This window comes from Astatotilapia calliptera, chromosome 12, assembly GCF_900246225.1.
Source record: "Astatotilapia calliptera chromosome 12, fAstCal1.2, whole genome shotgun sequence".
Lineage (NCBI taxonomy): Eukaryota > Metazoa > Chordata > Actinopteri > Cichliformes > Cichlidae > Astatotilapia > Astatotilapia calliptera.
This window is the reverse complement of record NC_039313.1, coordinates 16309779-16329736: the sequence shown is the minus strand read 5'-3', so window position 1 is coordinate 16329736 and position 19958 is coordinate 16309779. Positions and strand designations below refer to the sequence as shown.

The 19958-nt window shown below is 39.9% G+C and overlaps 1 protein-coding gene and 1 long non-coding RNA gene across 3 annotated transcripts in view; one reads left to right on the top strand and one right to left on the bottom strand.

Annotated features, from left to right (window-relative positions):
* LOC113033572 (netrin receptor UNC5C) overlaps positions 1-19958 on the top strand; it is a 184688-nt gene that overhangs the window by 94088 nt on the left and 70642 nt on the right. For both annotated transcript variants that reach the window (XM_026187526.1, XM_026187527.1), the window contains exon 3: positions 11426-11569. In XM_026187526.1, the coding sequence (XP_026043311.1) occupies positions 11426-11569 (144 nt within the window). The remainder of the gene's footprint in view (positions 1-11425; positions 11570-19958) is intronic.
* LOC113033573 (uncharacterized) lies at positions 5234-5777 on the bottom strand. Its single transcript, XR_003274043.1, has 2 exons — positions 5513-5777; positions 5234-5430 (listed from the first exon to the last, which is right to left on the bottom strand). It is a non-coding gene; the product is annotated as an uncharacterized LOC113033573 (long non-coding RNA).

Here is a 19958-nt window from a genome sequence, read left to right as displayed (position 1 = left end):
TCTCTTCCCCACTGTCCCATCTCCTCACTTGCCGTTCTCCTTTCTTTTCTTTTCCTTTCTCTCTGCCTCATGCTGTTTTGTGCTCTACTCTAATTTCCACTGCCTGAAACTGGAGTGAGCAAAGTCAGATAAAAACCTGAGCTTGAGGAAACAGGGGAGAGAAGTAGGGGCTGAAGGAGAGATGTTGATGGAGGGTATCTTTAAGAGGACTGAAAAGGCCAACAGCTATCAGGGAGTCACACTGAGGAGAAAGACGATATGGATCCTGTTGTGCCTCCTGTCCACCTCTCTCTGCCTGTCTTCTCATATTTTAGCAGAAAATGTAAAGTCAGCTTAAGTGTTGAAACACAGAGAAATTTGATTCTGGGGATAGAATGAAATAGATAAACAAACACAGCAAATGTAAAACAACCAAAAGTTGTGTTAAAAAGCTCTGTGTGCCCTGTTTCATTTTACTGCTCGTATAAGTAGAGTAACAGAAATGCAGACATTAAGTGTGGAAAATCAGAGAAAAAACAAAACAAAAGGGTAATCAGTGATGATTTACTGTCTTGAAAGATTAAATATTGAGGACTGAATAATGGAGCAATGTTGAATTTTTAAAAAAAGTATGTTTATTGCAATTTTTGTGATTACATAAAGCTCAGTAATAGAAATCAAGCTTTTTTTTATATAACAAAGTTTAAAAAGATAAGTAAAATATGAATGCATGCTTAGTGATGCACTGATTTTACAATGGACTGCCTGCTTCCACAGTGTCTTCTGTCAGTGCAGAAGCTACTGTCGCCAGCTCCCTTATTCACCAGGGGTTGCCACAGTGGGTAGCTTCATGTGTTTGACTTGGCAGAGTTTTGATGCTAGATGCCCTTCCTGATGCAACCCCAAAGGGATTTGTGTGTCCTATAGAGACGCTGTCTGTTGCATGGGCTTGCATACATTTCCCAAGGTGAAATCTGTATATTTTTTAAATTTCAATAAAAAGTCCTTAGACGGTGTTGTAAACTTTACTTTCTGGATAAGTTGCAATTATGCAGAAAATTATTTATTTATATATATATAAAGCTAGCTAACTTGATACTGTTGGGCTTTCAGTCAAAGCCGCACATAAAAGAAACAAAAAGTTACCCCCCCCCCCCAAAAAAAAAAAAAAAAAAAAAACTCCTCCAGACAGGTGTTAATACAATCTCATTATTAGCAGTGACATTTGCTGAAACATGCTTACCATATCTCCATTTTAATTAATGTTGTGTAAGGTGCAGATCAGCATAATTTGTGCAGATCGCATATGTTATTGCGAAGGGCATTTCTCCAGTGTTTGCTTAAGCCATATGCGTACAACCACAGTATATCTCCATTAGCCTTGAAGTGTGCTAATGACATGTTGTGTACCAGGTTACTTACTTTGTCTCCATTAGCCAAAGTGTGAGTGGTTATTAGTCTGGTAGCAATGACCCGTGACTCCACATCTACACATGCACAAACACGCACACATACATTATTGGCACACAAAGTATTGGCTCTGGTGATTTGTGACCTCTTTCCCTCCATTGCTGCCATCTCACTTGTATTGATTTTTTTCTCGTCTTTGTCTCTCCCTCTTTCTGTTTCTCCTAATGTTTCTCCTTTCCTCTGTCTTTTTTGCCCTCTTTCTGGCTTCACTCCCATTTTTCTCTGTGGCCATTTGTTTAGTTCTTTTTTTAAATGTTGCTACAATGTCTGCAAATGTACAATATCTCTCCTTCTTGAATACAGAAAAGGTACATACCTGTGTCTATCTGTGCGTCTGTCTGTCTGTCACAAGAGAGAGAGAAAATGTGTGATTGATAATGCTTATCTGAGTGTTTTTGGTATAGTTCCCTTTAGGTTTTCTTTTGGTTCATTGCCTCTGTGGAACTCTGGAACTGCTAAAGGACTCAAATGTGCACACTCAGCAACATTTACATGCAGACAAGCATGCACAGACACATACATTGTAATCAGTCACTATCACAGTGGAAACCTTTGAGCGAGTATACCCATGCACTTGCATGTATGCGTACATGCACGCGGTCTACACATTTTGAGTGTTCAGTTGGTTACAGACCGCTGATTCTGTTCTGTCAGTGTCCTCCATGATTTTTCCCTCCAAAGAACTCTGTCAGGCCTTGTTCTCTTCCTTTCTCACCATGCTTCACAGCCTGTTGTGATCTCACTTTAAATACCCCCTTTGGCTCTTCCGTCTTCATCTTTTAAACCCCCCCTTCATCGTAATGCTTATTTAAAAACGTAACATTTAACCTAGCCCTCAGCATTTAAACTGTGCAATTTTGGTTTTTAATGCATAAATAATAATGATCTAATACATTAAATTATTAGCATAATATATAATATGTGTTCTACATAAGGCATAATCTATTTTGCATAATGTCTTATGTAGAACAACCTTCTTGAAAAGAGCTAATTTGCGACAAATGCTGGCCACACAAACATTTATATCTGCTCAGTTTTTTTTATTTTTTATGATGATATCTAGTTCTGGTTAGAAGTTATTGTAATTCGAAATGAAAGTTGAACTAATGTCGGAGACATCAATCATAAAACTGGTATTTCAGCATTGTCGTTGGGACAACTTCCTGTGCGTTTCTTGGCTACTCTTTTGCTACAGATTTTGATTTGTCAGAGAATAACAATCACCATCTCCATATTAGGGATAATAATCATAACATCAATATAAGGAGGGACATTGCTGAAACTATTGGAATAGATCTGAGGAAATGTACAAAGAAGTGGAAACGGCAAGGTAAAAAAAGTCCTAGCGCTTTATTTATTTCTGCCATCTGTCACCACATAAAAAACCGCCAGTATGTGACGACAAGGTATGATGTTGGTATACCCATTGAGTTTCATCCTAGGTGCTGCAAAGATTTACCACAGATGTCTAAATCAGGTTTGAGTAACCCCAACTGTGAGATGACACTAAAGATTTAGACTCAATCATGCAATGTTTGTTCTACCTAGGTTCTATTTGTACGCTATAATATGATAAATTATTCCATGTTCCTTAATCATCTGTAGATAAAATAGACTTTTAACCATAATTAGCTTTAGCATCAAATATTCTTCTTTCCAACATTGGTCAAACAGCAGGTTTTGAAAGTACAGACTATGGTTAGGCAGCAGCAAACATAAAGTGTTTTTGTTGAAGCTGCAATATCTCAGTCCCTTTGGGGAACTTTTGTTTCACTTGCCGCGGCTGCACAGTGTCGATCAGAGTGTTGGGTCACTTTCCTGACAACTCACCTTGATATATGCGCACCACTCAGTGAGCTGCTCTCACAAAACGGGGCAAATATTTGCAAAATCAGGGACTCTGTCTGACTTCTTCAGATGTCTCTCTATGTGGAACTGATGAAATAATAATAGTGAGTGTTGACTTTTTCTGCAGCTTCCCCCCCCCCCGCTATCCCTAAAGAACCATCTGGTTGACCTGTCACTGATCACACCATAAACAATTTGAGTGCTTTGCCCCTTTTTCCACCATCTCTTTCATGTTGTATACCTTTTGACCTCAAAATACCCCGTCTTTGTTTTATGTTTGCCATCTTTATTCCAGATCTTTATATCTTTTTTGAGCTTTTGTTCATTTAATCCTAATTGGTACAGTTTTCTTCTGCATTCGCTTTAGCTTCCTGTTGAAACACAGCGGGACACCGAGAGACACAGGTTAATGGAACAAAGTGAAACTGGATATAGGATATAGAAAGAAATGTGTTTAACAGGTATATACATTTTTGGCACATAAAAGACAAGTGAGGCAGTTTATTTCCAACGCAATATCAAAAACAGGTTTTAAAATTAACCATTTGTTTGATTGTATGGGTATTTTTACAATTTTAAAAACACAATTTCTAAAAACTTTAAGTGAAATTAATTGCCATAATGCCAAGAGCACAGCAATAATATTTTTGAGGACTACGTCAACATTTTACATTACCTCCATATATTGTTTGCATTTCATCTTACACATGGAGAAAGGTTTGAAGGGAGCTGAATTATAATACTCATGTATTATATTGGACCACTGCTGGCCATGAGTGCAGTAAAAGTGAGTTTACCCTCGTCTTAAATTTAGTAAAAGAAGCCAGAGGAGGTAGTTCATCAGCCCTTTTACTTATTGTGGTTTTAGCCATTGCTGTTATTTTATTATGATTAGGGCTGTGGTATATTTTATTGGGTGTAACAGTGACCACATGCAGCCATCAAGTGTGTGTGTGTGTGTGTGTGTGTGTGCGCGTGCGTGCGTGCGTGTGTGTGTGTGCACATGTGTGCAGTAGTGATTATGAAGCTGACCTTTGTATGCTGGTAGTACATTTATCATAGGAATACTGCAGACTTTAATATTGGGCTGACTAGCTGGAAAAAGAACAGAGCACAATGTGTTCCTATGGATCTGAAATCATCTAAATCCTACTGCAAGGGCAAGCAAAACATATTGCGAGATGACATGGCAAACATTCCCCTGGCCAAACTTTAAAAACAAGTGTGGGTGTTGTGATTATACATTTTTCAAATAACAGTAAAATCAGCCAGTTTTATGTTTCCGTTGTACTATGTAAACATTTATTTATTTATTGTTTTAGTTCTATAATAAGCAGTGTTGGGAAGGTTACTTTTAAAATGTATTCCATTACAGAATACAGAATACATGCCCCAAAATGTATTCTGTAACGTATTCCGTTACGTTACTCAATGACAGTAACGTATTCTGAATACTTTGGATTACTTAATATATTATCATGCTTTTTACAACAACGTGAATGTACTATTGCTGTGTGATTTATTACTATTACTGAAGGTCCGCAACTCCGAACTGTAGTAAAGGGACCTCTGACTAATACGGCGGGGTCCCTGTCGGCTCGTAGCCAAAAAATAGCTTTACTTTGTTGTGTGGGTCAACTTTTCTTGCGAGAGACAGAGAGAGGCGTTGAAAGGCTGCTCCAACGGAACTTATTGTTTTCGGAGGAAAACACGAACACGGTGTACAGTCGAGTCTTAATAGCGTACTTACAACTGGGCTCGTCAGGCACTCTTCTTGGCTGAAGTGGTTATTATTATATTTACATGCTTCCAGCTCCCGTTTTTCCTCGATGACAACTCGTACCTTTCCACTCCCCTTTTTCTCCCTCCTCGCGCTCACAGAACCATAACGTGTATGTGTTAGGAGTTCCGAAAGAGACTCAGGCGCAGGCCAGGGTTTCCTTTTAAGCGAAGAACAGTGCGTTTATTTACAGTGAACACAATCACCAAGTGGCTATGTACAATGTGCAGGGGAAACGGGTCCGGGTCGCCAGGGTCCGTGGGAAACAGGGTTAGGGGAAAAGGTGCTCCACACTTTCTGTACAAAAAGCTCCTCCTCAGTCACTCCTCTCAGAATCCGGTTCCAAAAACGATCTAAACACAAAAGGTCGGGTTAGCGGGATAATAACAAAGGGCTTTCAAGATACAGGCTGGCAGATACACAAGTTTGACTGACGCTGATAGTTCAACGATCCAGCGAAGACTAGTGCAGACTCGCCATCTAAGTAGTGCAGTAATCAGCTGGGATCAGCAGCCGGTGTGGTGACGAGCAGGTGTGTGGGCCAGCAGCGGGAGCCCGCAGTGAGCATCGCCGTGGCGAGAGAGAGAGAGTGAGAGAGAGGGCGAGAGAGCAAACAAACCACAAACATATTGCCCAATAGAGGATTGACCAGCAGGGCACAGGGACCATGACAGTATGGCAGTCCATTCTCCCTGCAACACGGACTACACTGCCCATGATGCTACATTCTTTAGAGCTATGCTTGTAGCATTCTGCCTGTTAGCTTAGCACAACAACAACAACAACGAAAAGGCGCTCTCTCACCCAGGAAACACACAGTCGCAGAGAGAGAGAGAGAGCGTCGCCCTGTAACCATGGCAACCGTAACGCTGCCGCCTGGAACAACAGAACGTAGCTGTCAAACAAAACCCAAACAGTCCTGACCCGCGACAATATGAAACAGGAAAGTACCACATGTGTAATCCATTTATTTCAACAAAGTAACTGTATTCTGAATACCACCTGTTTAAGCGGTAACTGTAACGGAATACAGTTACTCATATTTTGTATTCTAAATACGTAACGGCGGTACATGTATTCCGTTACTCCCCAACACTGTGTATAAGATAAGGTAACCTTTATTAGGCCCACACGTGGGAAATTTGTTTTGTTACAGCAGAAAGTGGACAGTGAGGTTACAGCAATTACAAATTAGTTACAAAGTTACACAGATTAAGAAAAAAACACTGGAATAGGATAAGAGAATAAGAATGAGATACTGTACACAATAGAATACAGTTAAATAAAATATTATGTACAATAGAATAAAATACAATGCTGTCAGAAAAAAAGAATTGCACTCAGTGTTATTGAACAGAAAAAGAGAATGAGGATATTGGTCATAAATGTGGCACTATGACACAAAGTTAAAGCAAGAGGGTTCTCGGTTTGAATCCACCAGCTAGCTGGTACCTTTCTCTTCAGTTTCCATACTCAATGGCAGGGGTGTCCAAGTCCAGGCCTCAAGGGCTGGTGTCCTGCAGGTTTTAGATCACTATTTCATTCCCAGGCCTCTGGAGAACTTCAAGACAAGTTGAGGAGGTAATTTAGCCATTTAAATAAGCTGGGTTGGATCAAGGACACATCTAAAACCTGCAGGACACCAGCCCTTGACGCCTGTAGTTGCTCTATGGGTTCTCTGGCCTTTTCCCAGTTCAGTGATAATTACGTTAGATTAACTGGTGGTTCTCAATTGGCTTTAGGTGTAAATGAATGATTGTCTGTCCCTCTGTGTTAGCCCTGCAACAAACTGGTGACCTGTCCAGGCTTTGGCCCGTCTCTCATCTAATGACAGCTGGGGTATAGATGGATATTCATTTTACACTTTTAGCAGTGGATTTCTACAGATCACAAGCTTAAGGAAAAGCCTAATCATAGAGACAAAACGAAGAGTTATGACCTCGGTGATGATGAGTGTGTTATGCTGTTTTCCAGATCTTCTTTATTATGGACTTTTTTGAGGTGGGCGGGGGTATGAGTTTTTTGTGAAACTAATACATACAATATGTCTAAGCTGGACTTTAAGCATTACATCCTAAGTGCAGCAAGCAGAGATGAAATTATTTGCATGTGTCATGTCTCCATTAAGAAAAAAGAAGTTCTGGAGTGACAAAACACATTCATGCAGTATTGTACTTCCATTCCCCGGGTGACAAGTAAACTTAGTTATATGAATCGACGCTATACGACTAACAGAAATATTTTGGGGTTTGTGCAGTTTTGTGATTGATAGAAATGTTTGTGACAGTATCCACTTGTCTTGATGCTTTTCTTCCATTTTTCATCTACTTCTTTCCCTTCACCTCCCTCAGCTGACAGCAGTGGTTTTGTTGATGTGATGTTCTGTCATGCTACAGAGACCCAGAATCCCATGCTTGTCTCCTCATAACAGATTGATGTGAATTCTTTGAGCACAGTATTGAAACAAAGTAAGGCACTGAGTGATCTGGGACTTTTTAAGCCTCAGGTAGTTCCGTCAGATTTTGCCCAGCAACTCTTGCTTTGTGAGTTTTGCATTGTCAAACACTGGAAACAACCAGGGCTGTCTCAACAGCACAACTCTGGACCTAGTGACGTCTGTCTTTATCTTATATATCCATGTGATGTACTATAAACCTTGAAAATCCGTTTTCATGCAGAATGTCACCGGTAAAAACTTGTGAACAGCTGCATAATCGTCATGTCAAAAACATTGCATACTTAGGCCACAGCTGTTCTTCCTGCATAGCCTAAAGCCATTATTTAAGAGATACATTCATTCAAATCAATAACTTCTGTTTTCGGCTTTGAAACCATAATTTTCTAATATATTTCAATCAGAGGGTTGATGTTTGAAATGTGTAAAACCATAGATTGTTGATAAAATTTGCATCTAGGACTCATAACTTTGAGCAAATGTATTACATATCCAAACTGACAGAATGAGCAAACATCCCTCCGGGGCTAGAGGTAGATACTGAGGTGGTAGATGGGTTCAAACATCAGGCAGATGAACTGAATATTTTGCAGCTTAATATACAACAAAATCAAACCAGAAATGTTTGGTAGAAGGCACGAGGAATATAATGCAGTGCAACTTGAGTTGTCTGTCTGAACTAGCCTGCAGGCTTTGTTTTATTTAGATAGATTTCATGTGATTTCTTTGCATGACTTTCAGAGCAAACCCTATCTCACGAAAGTCAGATTATTGATTTTGAAAGTGAGAATTAGTTAGCATTAGCACGATGAAGACTTCATCTCTTCAGTTTTGACCTTTAGTCTTTACTACATTAACAAGGATTAAGTGCAGTGGCGGTCCTAACCTGTTTGGCGCCCTGGGCGCCCAACTCCCAGCAAATGGGCGATAGAAAACCGATCGGTGCCTATGCCATTCCCAATATGCGCTGGCATGATGTCGGGGCAGCAGGAGTACAAGCATTTTTTTTTTTTTTTTTTTGGCCGATGCCCGTGATGCCGCCCCGGGCAACCGCCCGTGTCGCCCGTATCAGAAACCGCTACTGATTAAGTGGTGTATTTTCTTCAACATATTTTCATAGGAACAGCCATGTTTTTAATCTACTGTGAAGTTCTTAGCCCTTCACAGCGTGGTTTTTCACTGTATATGACCTGTTCCTAGTTTGTTTTGCTTTTTTGTCTGTTTTCTTTGTTGTTTCCTACCTTGTAAAACACATTGTTATCCTTCACTGCTGATCCCTGCCTCTTATCTAGCAGTTTAGGTGTTCTAGTAACTTTGCACTGAACCATAATTAACTGAAGTTTATAACTGAGAGTTCTGCACTTATGCTTCAGAGTATAGAGATGGTTAATTAGCTAGCCACTGCACAACCATTTAAAAATTTAATAATACATCTCTGGAAACTTTAAAATTCTTTTTTTCTGTTGGGTTGCTTTTTTATTAGCTGCAAGCTACAAGTTCAAAAAACTTTGAGGTTTAAAACCTTCAGCCTTCTGCTTGGAGAAAATATCTTATTATCCAGTGTTAGTCAGCTGCAGCTTCTCAGTCAGAATATCTGAGGTGCGCCAGCGTCCCACACGCTTTAGTTTTATTCTCCAAGCAGTAAAGGCAGGAGAGAGACCAATATTTGTAGTTTACAGAAACAGTTGTGAGTGTGCTCTCTTTTTTTTTCTTCTTTCGTGCTGCCACCCCCCCCCCCCCCCCCCCTTCCGCCAGTTTTCCATTACCTTATTTTATGGTGGAAAGTGCACATTTAATTCTGAGTGTTAAATTTTTCCCTGTTTTGTTTTACAAATTCTTAGCGTTCCTGCACACGTGTCTCAGTGTATCCCAGTGCAGCCACTGGCTTTGCTTGAAACGCTCCACTAATTGAATAATATTTAGCTTCTAATGATTTTTGATATTCAACCTAATAAGTCATGTACACAGTGTTGCAAAAGCTTTAAATATGTATATGTTTCCCATTTATTTGTCTTCATCAGAAGCCTGCTTCCACCCTCTCATTGAGTCACCAAAGCCCGTGGTGTCTTTCATGTACCATCCCATATGCTTCTTTGCATATGCTGAGTCCCTTTTTCACATCTAGCTGTCTGACTCTTTTGAACAATTCCCTTTAATTGCTCATTACTTTGGCAGTAGCATTCTCACTGGTCTCCACCTTCTTCCTATCGTTCTTGCCCTTCTTGTGCTCACACTTTTGTCTTTTTTTTTGTCTCATTGCTATTGCTTGCCCACTCGTTGTCTCAGCTTTAGTCCTGGTTTCCTTGCCTGTTATAATTGTCTCTTTAGCTGCCGTTTTTTTTGCCTCTGTTGCCGTACTCCTTTGCTCTCTCATTTCATGCTGTGAAGCCATATCAATCTCCTTTGTTTGCATGTTTTCTCAAACATCAGTATGCACAACAGTTTTACAAGCTTTGCTCTTTACAGTGCTCTTCCCATCAATGGCTTTTAGCCCCTTTTTTGCCTCCTACTAGATTTTTATTTTTGGACTTACTCTACACTTTTCTCCCTGTGCCATCAGTCAATTTGAATTTCTGTATTATCTAAGGTCCCTGTTTACTTTCCACACACTCCATCTTATTGAGGTTTATTTATTTATTTCTAACTGAAAAGCCATACCGATCTTCCAGCTATCTTACTTGAAAGCTTATGTTGCCTTTCTTACACTTTGCCCTTATGGGTTACTTATTAATTCTCCCACCAGCCATTAATGGCCTTAAGTTTGCCTCAGTCTCGTTCACTGTATTTCACTTTGTTTCCTCTTAGTCCCCTTTGCCTCAGTCCTGGCTTTGCTGCTATAACTGTCTCTCTTATGGCAAGAACTTGCCGAGAGTCTTCATAAGTAATAGGCCCAAGTCAGATTTGTGGAGCCCCGTAGAGACGGTTTCTGGGGTCTCTGTAACTCAACTGAACCTGAAATAAACTGCCAAGATCTCTTCTCATGGCATTTTGCCCATCTACTCCCCAATCCCCACGTACTCCTACTTGAATACATTTTTATCTCTGTTCCCTCCCTCTTTCCTTTTCACATTTTATCGACCTCTTCCACCTCTTAACCTGTCATCCTCCTCTCCCTGCAACTCTGTCATGTTGCTCTTCATTACATCTACCTGTCTACCATTTCTCTCATTGCCCTCTCCCCTTCCTTTCCAGTCTGTAACCTAAAGTTTTTACTTTAATTAATCGCTTCTTGATAGTTCTGTTTATTTTCTCTCGAATATTACTTTCCTTGGTCACAGAGTTTCTCAATTTTCTGTATCCTGTATGTAGATTTTTTTTAAATGTAGATTTTCTGCGTCTCATCGTGAGTTTTTCCCTTAGACTTCATTTCCTTTTTTCTCTTTCAGTACCCCTCTATCTGTGCTCCCTTGTAGTGCTATCAGTAGGGTGCAGCTACTCAAATCTTACACTTATTCTTTACATAGGAGCTGCTTTCAAAACTCCAGAGAAAAGAGGGAATTGGGGGTGGACTGAGATAAAGAGTAAAAGCGCAAAGGAACAATCTCACAAATGTGATATTAAATCCAGAGTGGATCTACTCTGTAAAGTGACCTGGCTTTGTAAACACCAGCAGCTACTGAATGATTATCCTCAACTTTAATTTACTAGCTGAGATATTTATTATGGATTGCTCTTACTTTTTCTTTTTAAGCTAACATGTAAGCCATATCAGGCAAATAGAAGCTTATTTAAGTTTCACATTTTCTGGAGAATCAGCACGTGAGTAAGACAAGTAGATAAAAAAAAATAACTTATTTATGACTTACCATTTGTTAGCGCTTGCATTTTTGCTCGATTCTTATTCCCAGTTGAAATTGTAAACAATACAATGGTGTTTTTCCCTTTTGCTGCAGGTCTGGTGGTGAGAGAAGCCAGCATAGAAATAACACGGCAGCAAGTGGAGGAGCTGTTTGGCCCTGAAGATTACTGGTGTCAGTGCGTGGCCTGGAGCTCTGCTGGAACCACCAAAAGCCGCAAGGCACATGTCCGGATTGCATGTGAGTTAGCTACTCTAAGCATCCATACAAGATATAAAAGTTGGAAAATACTGCTTATGGGAGTGGATTGTCCACATTTAATATTTAAAGTTTTCTATCTGATAAACAAAACAAAACATTTTCTCTTATCTCAGTAAAAATGTGTATGTTTGCAATCTTGTGCACACAGATACACTAAACAGTTATCATGGGTTGATTCAGTCTCATGAAAGCCTTTTGTAAAACACAGTAGTCTAAAACTGAAAGCAAACAGGGAAAACTGATTACCTTATTCAATGCAAATAGAGGCATCACAACTGACTTAACCCCCTGGTGTGTGTAGTTTATTATTACTCTGTAGTAATATGAACACAAGTGCAGGGATGTTATACCGCCTATTTTTCTTTTACAAATAAAAACGCAAAAAAAAAACATCCAAGTAGTCTAGATTTTTTCTTTATCATCTCATCACTTGCACCAGTGATTTTATGCTGCACATACCTGCTGTGGATTTCCACAGAACAGCAGGACACGATAAAGTGAGTTTGTTACCTTGCTTTGAAGTTTAGGTGTGCAGTCGGCTGTATTACTTTATGCAATATTTGTAACGGATGAAAAGAATCGTCTTGTTTCATGCATGTGATTTTACTAAAAGCACATTACAGTTGGTTACATTTTAAGCAGGAAAAACTGGAGAGTCAGATTTTTTTTTAAAACCGAATTAACTAAAAAAAAAACCTTTGAAGAAAATGTACCCACCGTATATAATGCAGTGTAACTTTTCTAAGCAGAGAGTTAGCTCTATAACTTTGGTCGACCATCAGTAGCTTCCTGTTATGGTCTGGTGAAGAATTTAATAAGACAACTGGGAGTCTGACTATAAGGTCACCAAAAGAACACAGCACAGATTAGACCCGGCCAGACTTCATATCATTCTAACAGACAGTACTACTATGTAATACTGCATACACAGTTAACACATGGGGAAATCATTTCAGGAGTCCCCCAGCAACAGCTCAGGGAAAGGAAAAAAGCTAAATCCTGTCACGAGTGATGGTCATTTGACAGCTGTACAACATCTGAGGAGCAAGGGAATTGAGATGTTTGATAAAAAAAAAAAATCTAAAACAGTGGTTCTTAACCTTGTTGGAGGTACCGAACCCCACCAGTTTCATATGCGCATTCACCGAACCCCTCTTTAGTGAAAATTTTTTTTTTTTTTTCAAATTCAAGACATAGATATGTTTTTTTACTGGTGCACAAAATGAGCCGTACATGAACATCACCTTGTTCAAAGAACAAAACCAACACAATGCATGAACTTACAACAAATTACATACCTGCAAATCAGTGTGACTTCTGCTGTTGCCTTTGAGAGACCAGTTCAGATATGCGTGGCTTCACATTGGCAAGTGCCAGTCTCATGTCATTTTCACAGAAAAGTCTGTTCCTTTCTTCGTTTTTATGTCCAGCATCGTCGAAAAGGATTGCTCGCAAAGATATGTTGTAACAAATGGTATAAAAAAATCCAGGGCTTTCTTAGCAATAATTGGATACTCGTCCATTTGTCGACACCAAAACGTTGAGAGTGTTGTTGTTCTGAAGAGTTGCTGTTGAACCTGGCTCTGCTGAATTTCAATGATTTCGTCAAGGTATTCATCATTGACATCTGCTGTCTCAACAGCAAACGTGAACGGCTGTCTCACCCATGCTGGATATGACTCTCTTGTAGGGAAATATCTGTCGAGAGACTTTGCAAGCTCATCTAAGTGCGTTGCAATTGTTTGCTTCAGTTCCGTGGATACAGAAACATCTCCGATTCCAGACACATCTTCGACCTTACTTACACAGTTGTCCAGAAGGGGGAAGTTTGCAAAGTTGTTGTTCTCTGTTCGTCGTTTCCATAACGTTAGCTTTTTTTGAAAAGCCTTCAGGTGTTCTTCCGCTTCTATGATATTGACTCCACCACCCTGCATCTGCTGATTGAGATGATTGAGAGCTGCGAATATATCAGCCATGTACGCTAAAATGAGAATGAACTCAGGATTTTTGAAGCAATCTGCATGACAGTGTTGGTGCTCGTGCAAAAACAGGGCTAATTCCACACACATGGCAAAAACACGATTCAGCACCTGTCCCCGGGATAACCACCGAACATTAGAATGGTACAGAAGTACCTCGAATTCAGAGCCCATTTCTTTACACAGCTCACTGAAGATGCGGTGCCTCAGAGCACTATTTCGCACATAGTTCACACATTCCACCACGGTTTTTAATACTTCTGCCATTTTTGGAGGCAAGGTTTTTGTTGCCAATGCATGCCTGTGCAAAATACAATGAGTCACAATGATGTGTGGTGCATCGGCTTTTACTAGCGCACCAAAACCAGAGTTTCTTCCCAGCATGACGGGAGCTCTGTCTGTACAAACTGCAGAAACCATGTCCCATGAAAGATTGTTGTCTCCGAAGAAGTCATCCACAAGCTTCTTCACATCGGCTGCCTTAGTTGTTGTTGTAAGAGGCTTACAAAATAAAAAATCTTCTTTTATCATGTCATCTTTCACATAGCGCACAAAAACAGTAAGCTGGCTTAGATTAGCAACGTCTGTGCTCTCATCGAGCTGAAGGCTGAATTTTGCCGGGCTTGAAATCAGATCGGCGACTACTTGAGCCAAGATGTCTTTACTCATGTCTTCTATTCTGTCGCTGACGGTGTCATTTGAAAGAGGAATTTGTGATAATTTACCTTCGGCCGCTGTTCCAAGTATCAGATTTGCCATCTTTAACGCGGCTGGTTTCACGAGTGTTTCACCAATGGTGTGTGGCTTGCCCTGCTTTGCGATCAGGTAAGCAACTTCGTACGATGCTGTGAGGATCGGTTTGTTAACGGGTACAAATCCAAGAGCAGGCAGAGTGGGCCTTTCATCGAATCTGGCTTTCTTCACCTTGAATTCAGCAAGTGTTGTGTTCTTGTATTCCCCGTCTCCATGCAGCTTCAAGAAGTGTTCCTTTAGTTTTGCCGGTGCGAGACTAGAGTTGCTCAACTTGGCGTTGCAAATCATGCAGATAGGACGCTCACTCCCATCACGTTCCGTGATACATGTAAATCCATATTGTACATATTCGTCCAACCACTTTCTTTTTTTGCCCGACATAGTTAGTATGGATTAAAATGTTAAAAAAAAAAATCACGCGAAGTACTACCACGACATTCACATGTTGACTACTGCGCGCGCTACATTCCCCGCAGCCCTGATTGGCCAAGCAGTGTAGCATGATCGTCTGCAGCCAGTGATGGCCAGAAGGGGGCGTGTCATCACAAATTTACACGATAATTCGGGCATGGCTGGACCTCTGCGACCTCCGCAGTGGAGGCTCTGCCGAACCCCTGAGACCGACTCACCGAACCCCTAGGGTTCGATCGAACCCAGGTTAAGAACCACTGATCTAAAAGAAGTCGTTTGGTCTTTCACCATAATCCTCATATAAAACAATGGATTGTTCCTTGAGAGCTTCTTTCACTGAGATTTGAAGCCACAACAGTAGTTTTCCAAGCGTCATTGCTCTGGTCAATTCAGCCATATAAGACAACTGGGACTTGTCTGAGTGCTCAGGTTATAGAAAGGTCAAGCAGAAAAGAAATACCAATAACAAAATCGACCCCACCTCTCCAGTTTACCAGGCTTATACTGACAGTTATGCTCTGCTTCAGTGCTCTCTCAAAAGGACAACTGGGGAATTTGACAGAGTCCATTCAGCATGCACACTGGATAAACTGCACACATCCCCATATGTAGGACTTTAACAGACAGTATCACTCTAGCAGACATGCACCCTGAAAGTCTTATTCTCCCAGGTTGGTCTTATTCTTTCTGCAGAAGGAAATCCATCATGCAGACCCTTGTGTTTTATTGCCACTTTTATTTGGCCTTAACTATGTATCACATTTTCACTTTTGCAGAACTTGATACCTGTGTTTATGTATTCACTCTCCAGTTATCTTGGAAGTATTCAGTATATTAATTTGGCAACAAAGGTCCATGAGTTTTTTTCACAGTGAACTTTAATTTGTATTTTTGCCTCTACACCACCTCTAATCAAATAAAATAAAAAACATATCATAGCATTAACTTTTAACTTAATAACGGCCATTATTATGCTGTGTTACCAATTTTTAGAAGCTCAAAAGTAATGTTAGGCCTGTTCTCTCATTTTCTGTGACACAGATAAAAGATCTCGAGTTAAATCTAAGTGTGGAATTTGAATTTGGTAGCTGTTTACTGGAACTGTCAATGTGAGGTCCAGTGAGATGTTGATGCAAAAGAAAGAAGGAATGTACTGGCCGGCTCAGCAACAGCCGAAATCTGGAAAACCAAGGAACCCAGCTACATCTGATGATCATAGGAATTATTAACCAGATTATTTGGACAGATGAAACCAAAATTAACTTGTACCAGAATGATGGGATGAGAAAAGTATGGAAAAGGAAAGAAACGGCTCATGGTCTGTTGCATACCACATCATCTGTCAAACATAGAAGAGGCAAGGCTATGGCATGGGCATGTATGGCTGCCAACGGAACTGGGTCACACGTGTTTATTGATGATGTGACTGCTGATAGAAGCAGCAGGATGAATTCTGGAGGGTACACAGCTATACTCTCAGCTCAGATTCAGCCAAATGCTGCAGAACTGATCAGACAGCGCTTCAACTGTGCAAATGGATAATGACCCAAAATCAAACTGCAAAAGCAACCCAAGAGTTTCTCAAGGGGAGAAAAATGGAATACGCTCTTCAATGACCAAGTCAGTCACTTGATCTCAACCCAAAAGAGAATTGCTTTTCAGTTACTGAAGATGGAAGTGAAGACTGAGAGATCCACACCACAGGTGGAGCTACAGCTGAAGGTGGCTGCAGTAAAGGCCTGGCAGAGAAAGCACAGTGTTTGATGTCCATGTGTTCTAGACTTCAGGCACTCATTGACTGCAAACCATTCGAGTCCCAGTATTGAAAACTGTCCTTATATTTAAAATTATTACTTTGCCCAAATAGGTTTGAGCTTCTAAAAAGCTGAAAGTCTGCACTTCAGTCACATCTTGATTGTTTGATTTGAAATCCAGTTCAGTGGTGTACAGAGACCAAAGTATAAATCCTGTAATTTTCTGAAAACCTATGGACCTAATTCTATTAATAACCGAATAATACATCGACATAAATCCATTTTGTTGTGTAGATCACATTTAAATCCAACCTTACATTCAATTATTCAATATGGTAAACAGAATTTGAAGAACTATTTTCTGTACTGAAACTCTGACCAGTATACTGTATGAATGGAGTGAGTACAAACATCTGCAGCATCATTTAAATGTCAAACCATTTAAAATTCTATCACCTTTCAAAAATTTTCTTTGATGAGCCATGCAAAATAAATGACTGAAAAATATATTTCAAAGTAAACTAATTGACCCAAACCTGAAACTCTGTTTAGCAGAGGTAGATACACCTGTGATTACTGACACTCAAGTTTCAATCGGGTGATCATTTGAATAAAATCGAGTACACCTGTGATTTACAATTAGCTTAATTGCATTAAAAATTACTTTCAGAAACCGTGCTTCAACAGCGTAGCAGTGAAGACCAGCCAGGTGAGTGCTTCAGACTTGGCACAGTAGATTATCAGTGGAAATGAGAATTTCTGTAAGAGCTCAAAGAGAATGAAGGGCATGCTCTCATATAAACATCAGCATCTATGCACAGCTTGGAATTAATGAGAAAATTCTATCTTCAAGAAAGTCCAAGGGGAAAAAAATCATATATAAAACTAACACTTGCATAAGAACATGGGGGGAAAAAAGGCTGGTGATTAGTGGGAGCACATCCTTCGGGATAAGACTAAGATAAATTGTTCAGGTCAGAAGGGGTCCAACATGACGGGTATGAATCTGGCCTGGTATAACACAGTGAACGCATACTCTAACTAAAATTTATAATACTAGCTGACAAGACAGCTCCCACTCTCCAAAAGCTCAGGTGAACTGGAATATCCCAGTGTGATAATAATGCAAAAGCCCATTCATTTTCTTAACCACTTATTCGAGGTTGTAGAGGGCTGACACGGTACCAAAAAGAGCTTCTGAAAAGGAATAAAAAATGAAAACTATGACCAGGCAAGGTAGGGTCCTTAACCTGAATCTAATGTAACACCTTTGGGGTATTTCAAAGATAAAGGTGGACCAATATAACCCCTCCAGCAAAGAGAAGCTTAAAAAGAACATTTACAATGTCAGAACTCCTCTCCAGAAATCTGTGCAAAAGGGGCATGAAGTCCACGCTGAGAAGGATTCTAGTTTTTAAGTAAATACTTTAATGGGTTTTTTTTTTTACTAGAACTCTTAAGGTTGTGTTTTTGAATTTTACATAAGAGCAAATACTCTGCAGTTCAACAGTGTATGATCACACAGTATTGTGGCAGCAGTACATTCCTTCGTTAATTTGGCTTGTCAGTTGTTCCTGTTTTAATTCATAACAGCATCACTACTCTCTGCAATGTTTCATCAGATGAGGATTTTTTTTCTCTCAGCAGAGAGTTAGTGACACAGTCAGAAATATCCTTCTAAGCTCTGCTAATAACATTCTCGAATGGAGTGGGCCCTCCTTGGGGTGCAGTGAAATCTGGGTAATGTGCCGTTTTTGGCTCATGTTTGGGCTGATACATACTAAGAGACAGATGAATACACGTTTATGTTTACAGGCTTCTGAGACTCGCAGAGGAAAACACATAACTGCAGACACTGCTGTATTGCTGAGTGACTTAGCTTATCAACAAGGTACTTGGCATCGATTTTACATGCATAAATGTGCCTATGTACGCAAGAATGAGAATGCATCACAACCCATTTACAGTATTGTTTATCACGCAGTAGCATCATTTAGCATGCACTGTGACATTATCACATCTCTTGATTTGAGTTTTTCATCCAACTTCTTTTGGGTTCAGATTCATTAATTAATTATTAATGCTGTAAAAAAGTGGCACAAAGTAGTTTCTGAAATTACATTATATCACATCATAGTTAAAATAAATAAATAAAACAACAGAAAAGTTACCAATATTTGCTATATTTAACATACAATGTTTTATATTGTCTAACCAGTCCTTTCGTGGCTGTCAGCGATCTGCGCTAAATCATAAATCTTCACGCTAATTTAGCAAAAGCAAACTAGCTCTTTCCAGATCTTTTCTTTCGACATTTTGTCAGCCAACTTTTTCAAAGTAGGTAAAACTTTATAACTGCTCGACTGTGAGACTTGCTGGAGGTTAGGTGGCGGGATGGTGAGGGATGATGCCTTTAAAACGCTTTGAAGGTTCAACAAATATCAAAGAAGAAAAAAATAATCTACTATACTAAATCCTGGTAGACTTTCATTTTATTAATTTCTCTTCATATCTCTTTTTTATGCATTTATTTTCTCCACGTACTGGCATATTTTCCTTCTGACTTTATCTGTCCCACCGTCCTTCACTTTCTCTCTCTCAGTTATAACAGTGACTTTTCCCTTAACCAGATCTGATTACACTGAGCCCCCTTTTGTGATAACCTTTTACTTCAAATCGACCCAACCTCCTGACCTACCCTGCTTTTCGGCTCCTATTTGGATCTACTGTTGTGATTAAAATGCTTCCTGGCAGCTAGAGCTTGCTGAGCAAAGTGTCTTTTTTTCCACTGCACCATGCAAAAGCAATTCAGCATTTCTCTCCTGCTTTCACCTTCCTACTCATTTTCTTCCCCATTGTTTTCTCCCCTGTTATTTCTTATTGCTTATTGAGAGTGCGCTCTTCATGAGCTTATTGTTTAATTCTGTCATCAGCACTCTCTCTCTCTCCTTCTCTTGCTTTAAACTGTGTCATTCTCCAGCATCTCCAAGCTTTTTAATAAGTACAGATGTAACACTCCGAGGCACTAACAAAATATGCAGTTTGTAGCAGGATAATGGCAATAAGTGTTGTGACTCTAAATCTGACACACACATACAGTGATATTTAATATCTGACAGTTTTATTGGACTTTTGTAGCAGACCACTTTAGCCCCTTTTGTGGTTTATAAAGCACATAGAGGCAAACACAGATATATTCACATAGTAAATGAGTCATTCACAGCATCGCAGCCAGGTACACGGGGGTAAGGGGAATGTAGACACATACATGCGCATAAATGTGCATGCAATGGCAGTCATGATCTCTGGCCCTGTGGCTATCAGGTCAAGCCTTTCTCCTTCAATATCTTAGCAATATGTCAAGGTCACACACATGCGACACGTACACACAGCCCTGCACACAGCTGCATGCGCACACAAATTTCAGATGATGGCAATTTGTTCTGCCACCTTCCACGGAGACAAGTGTTT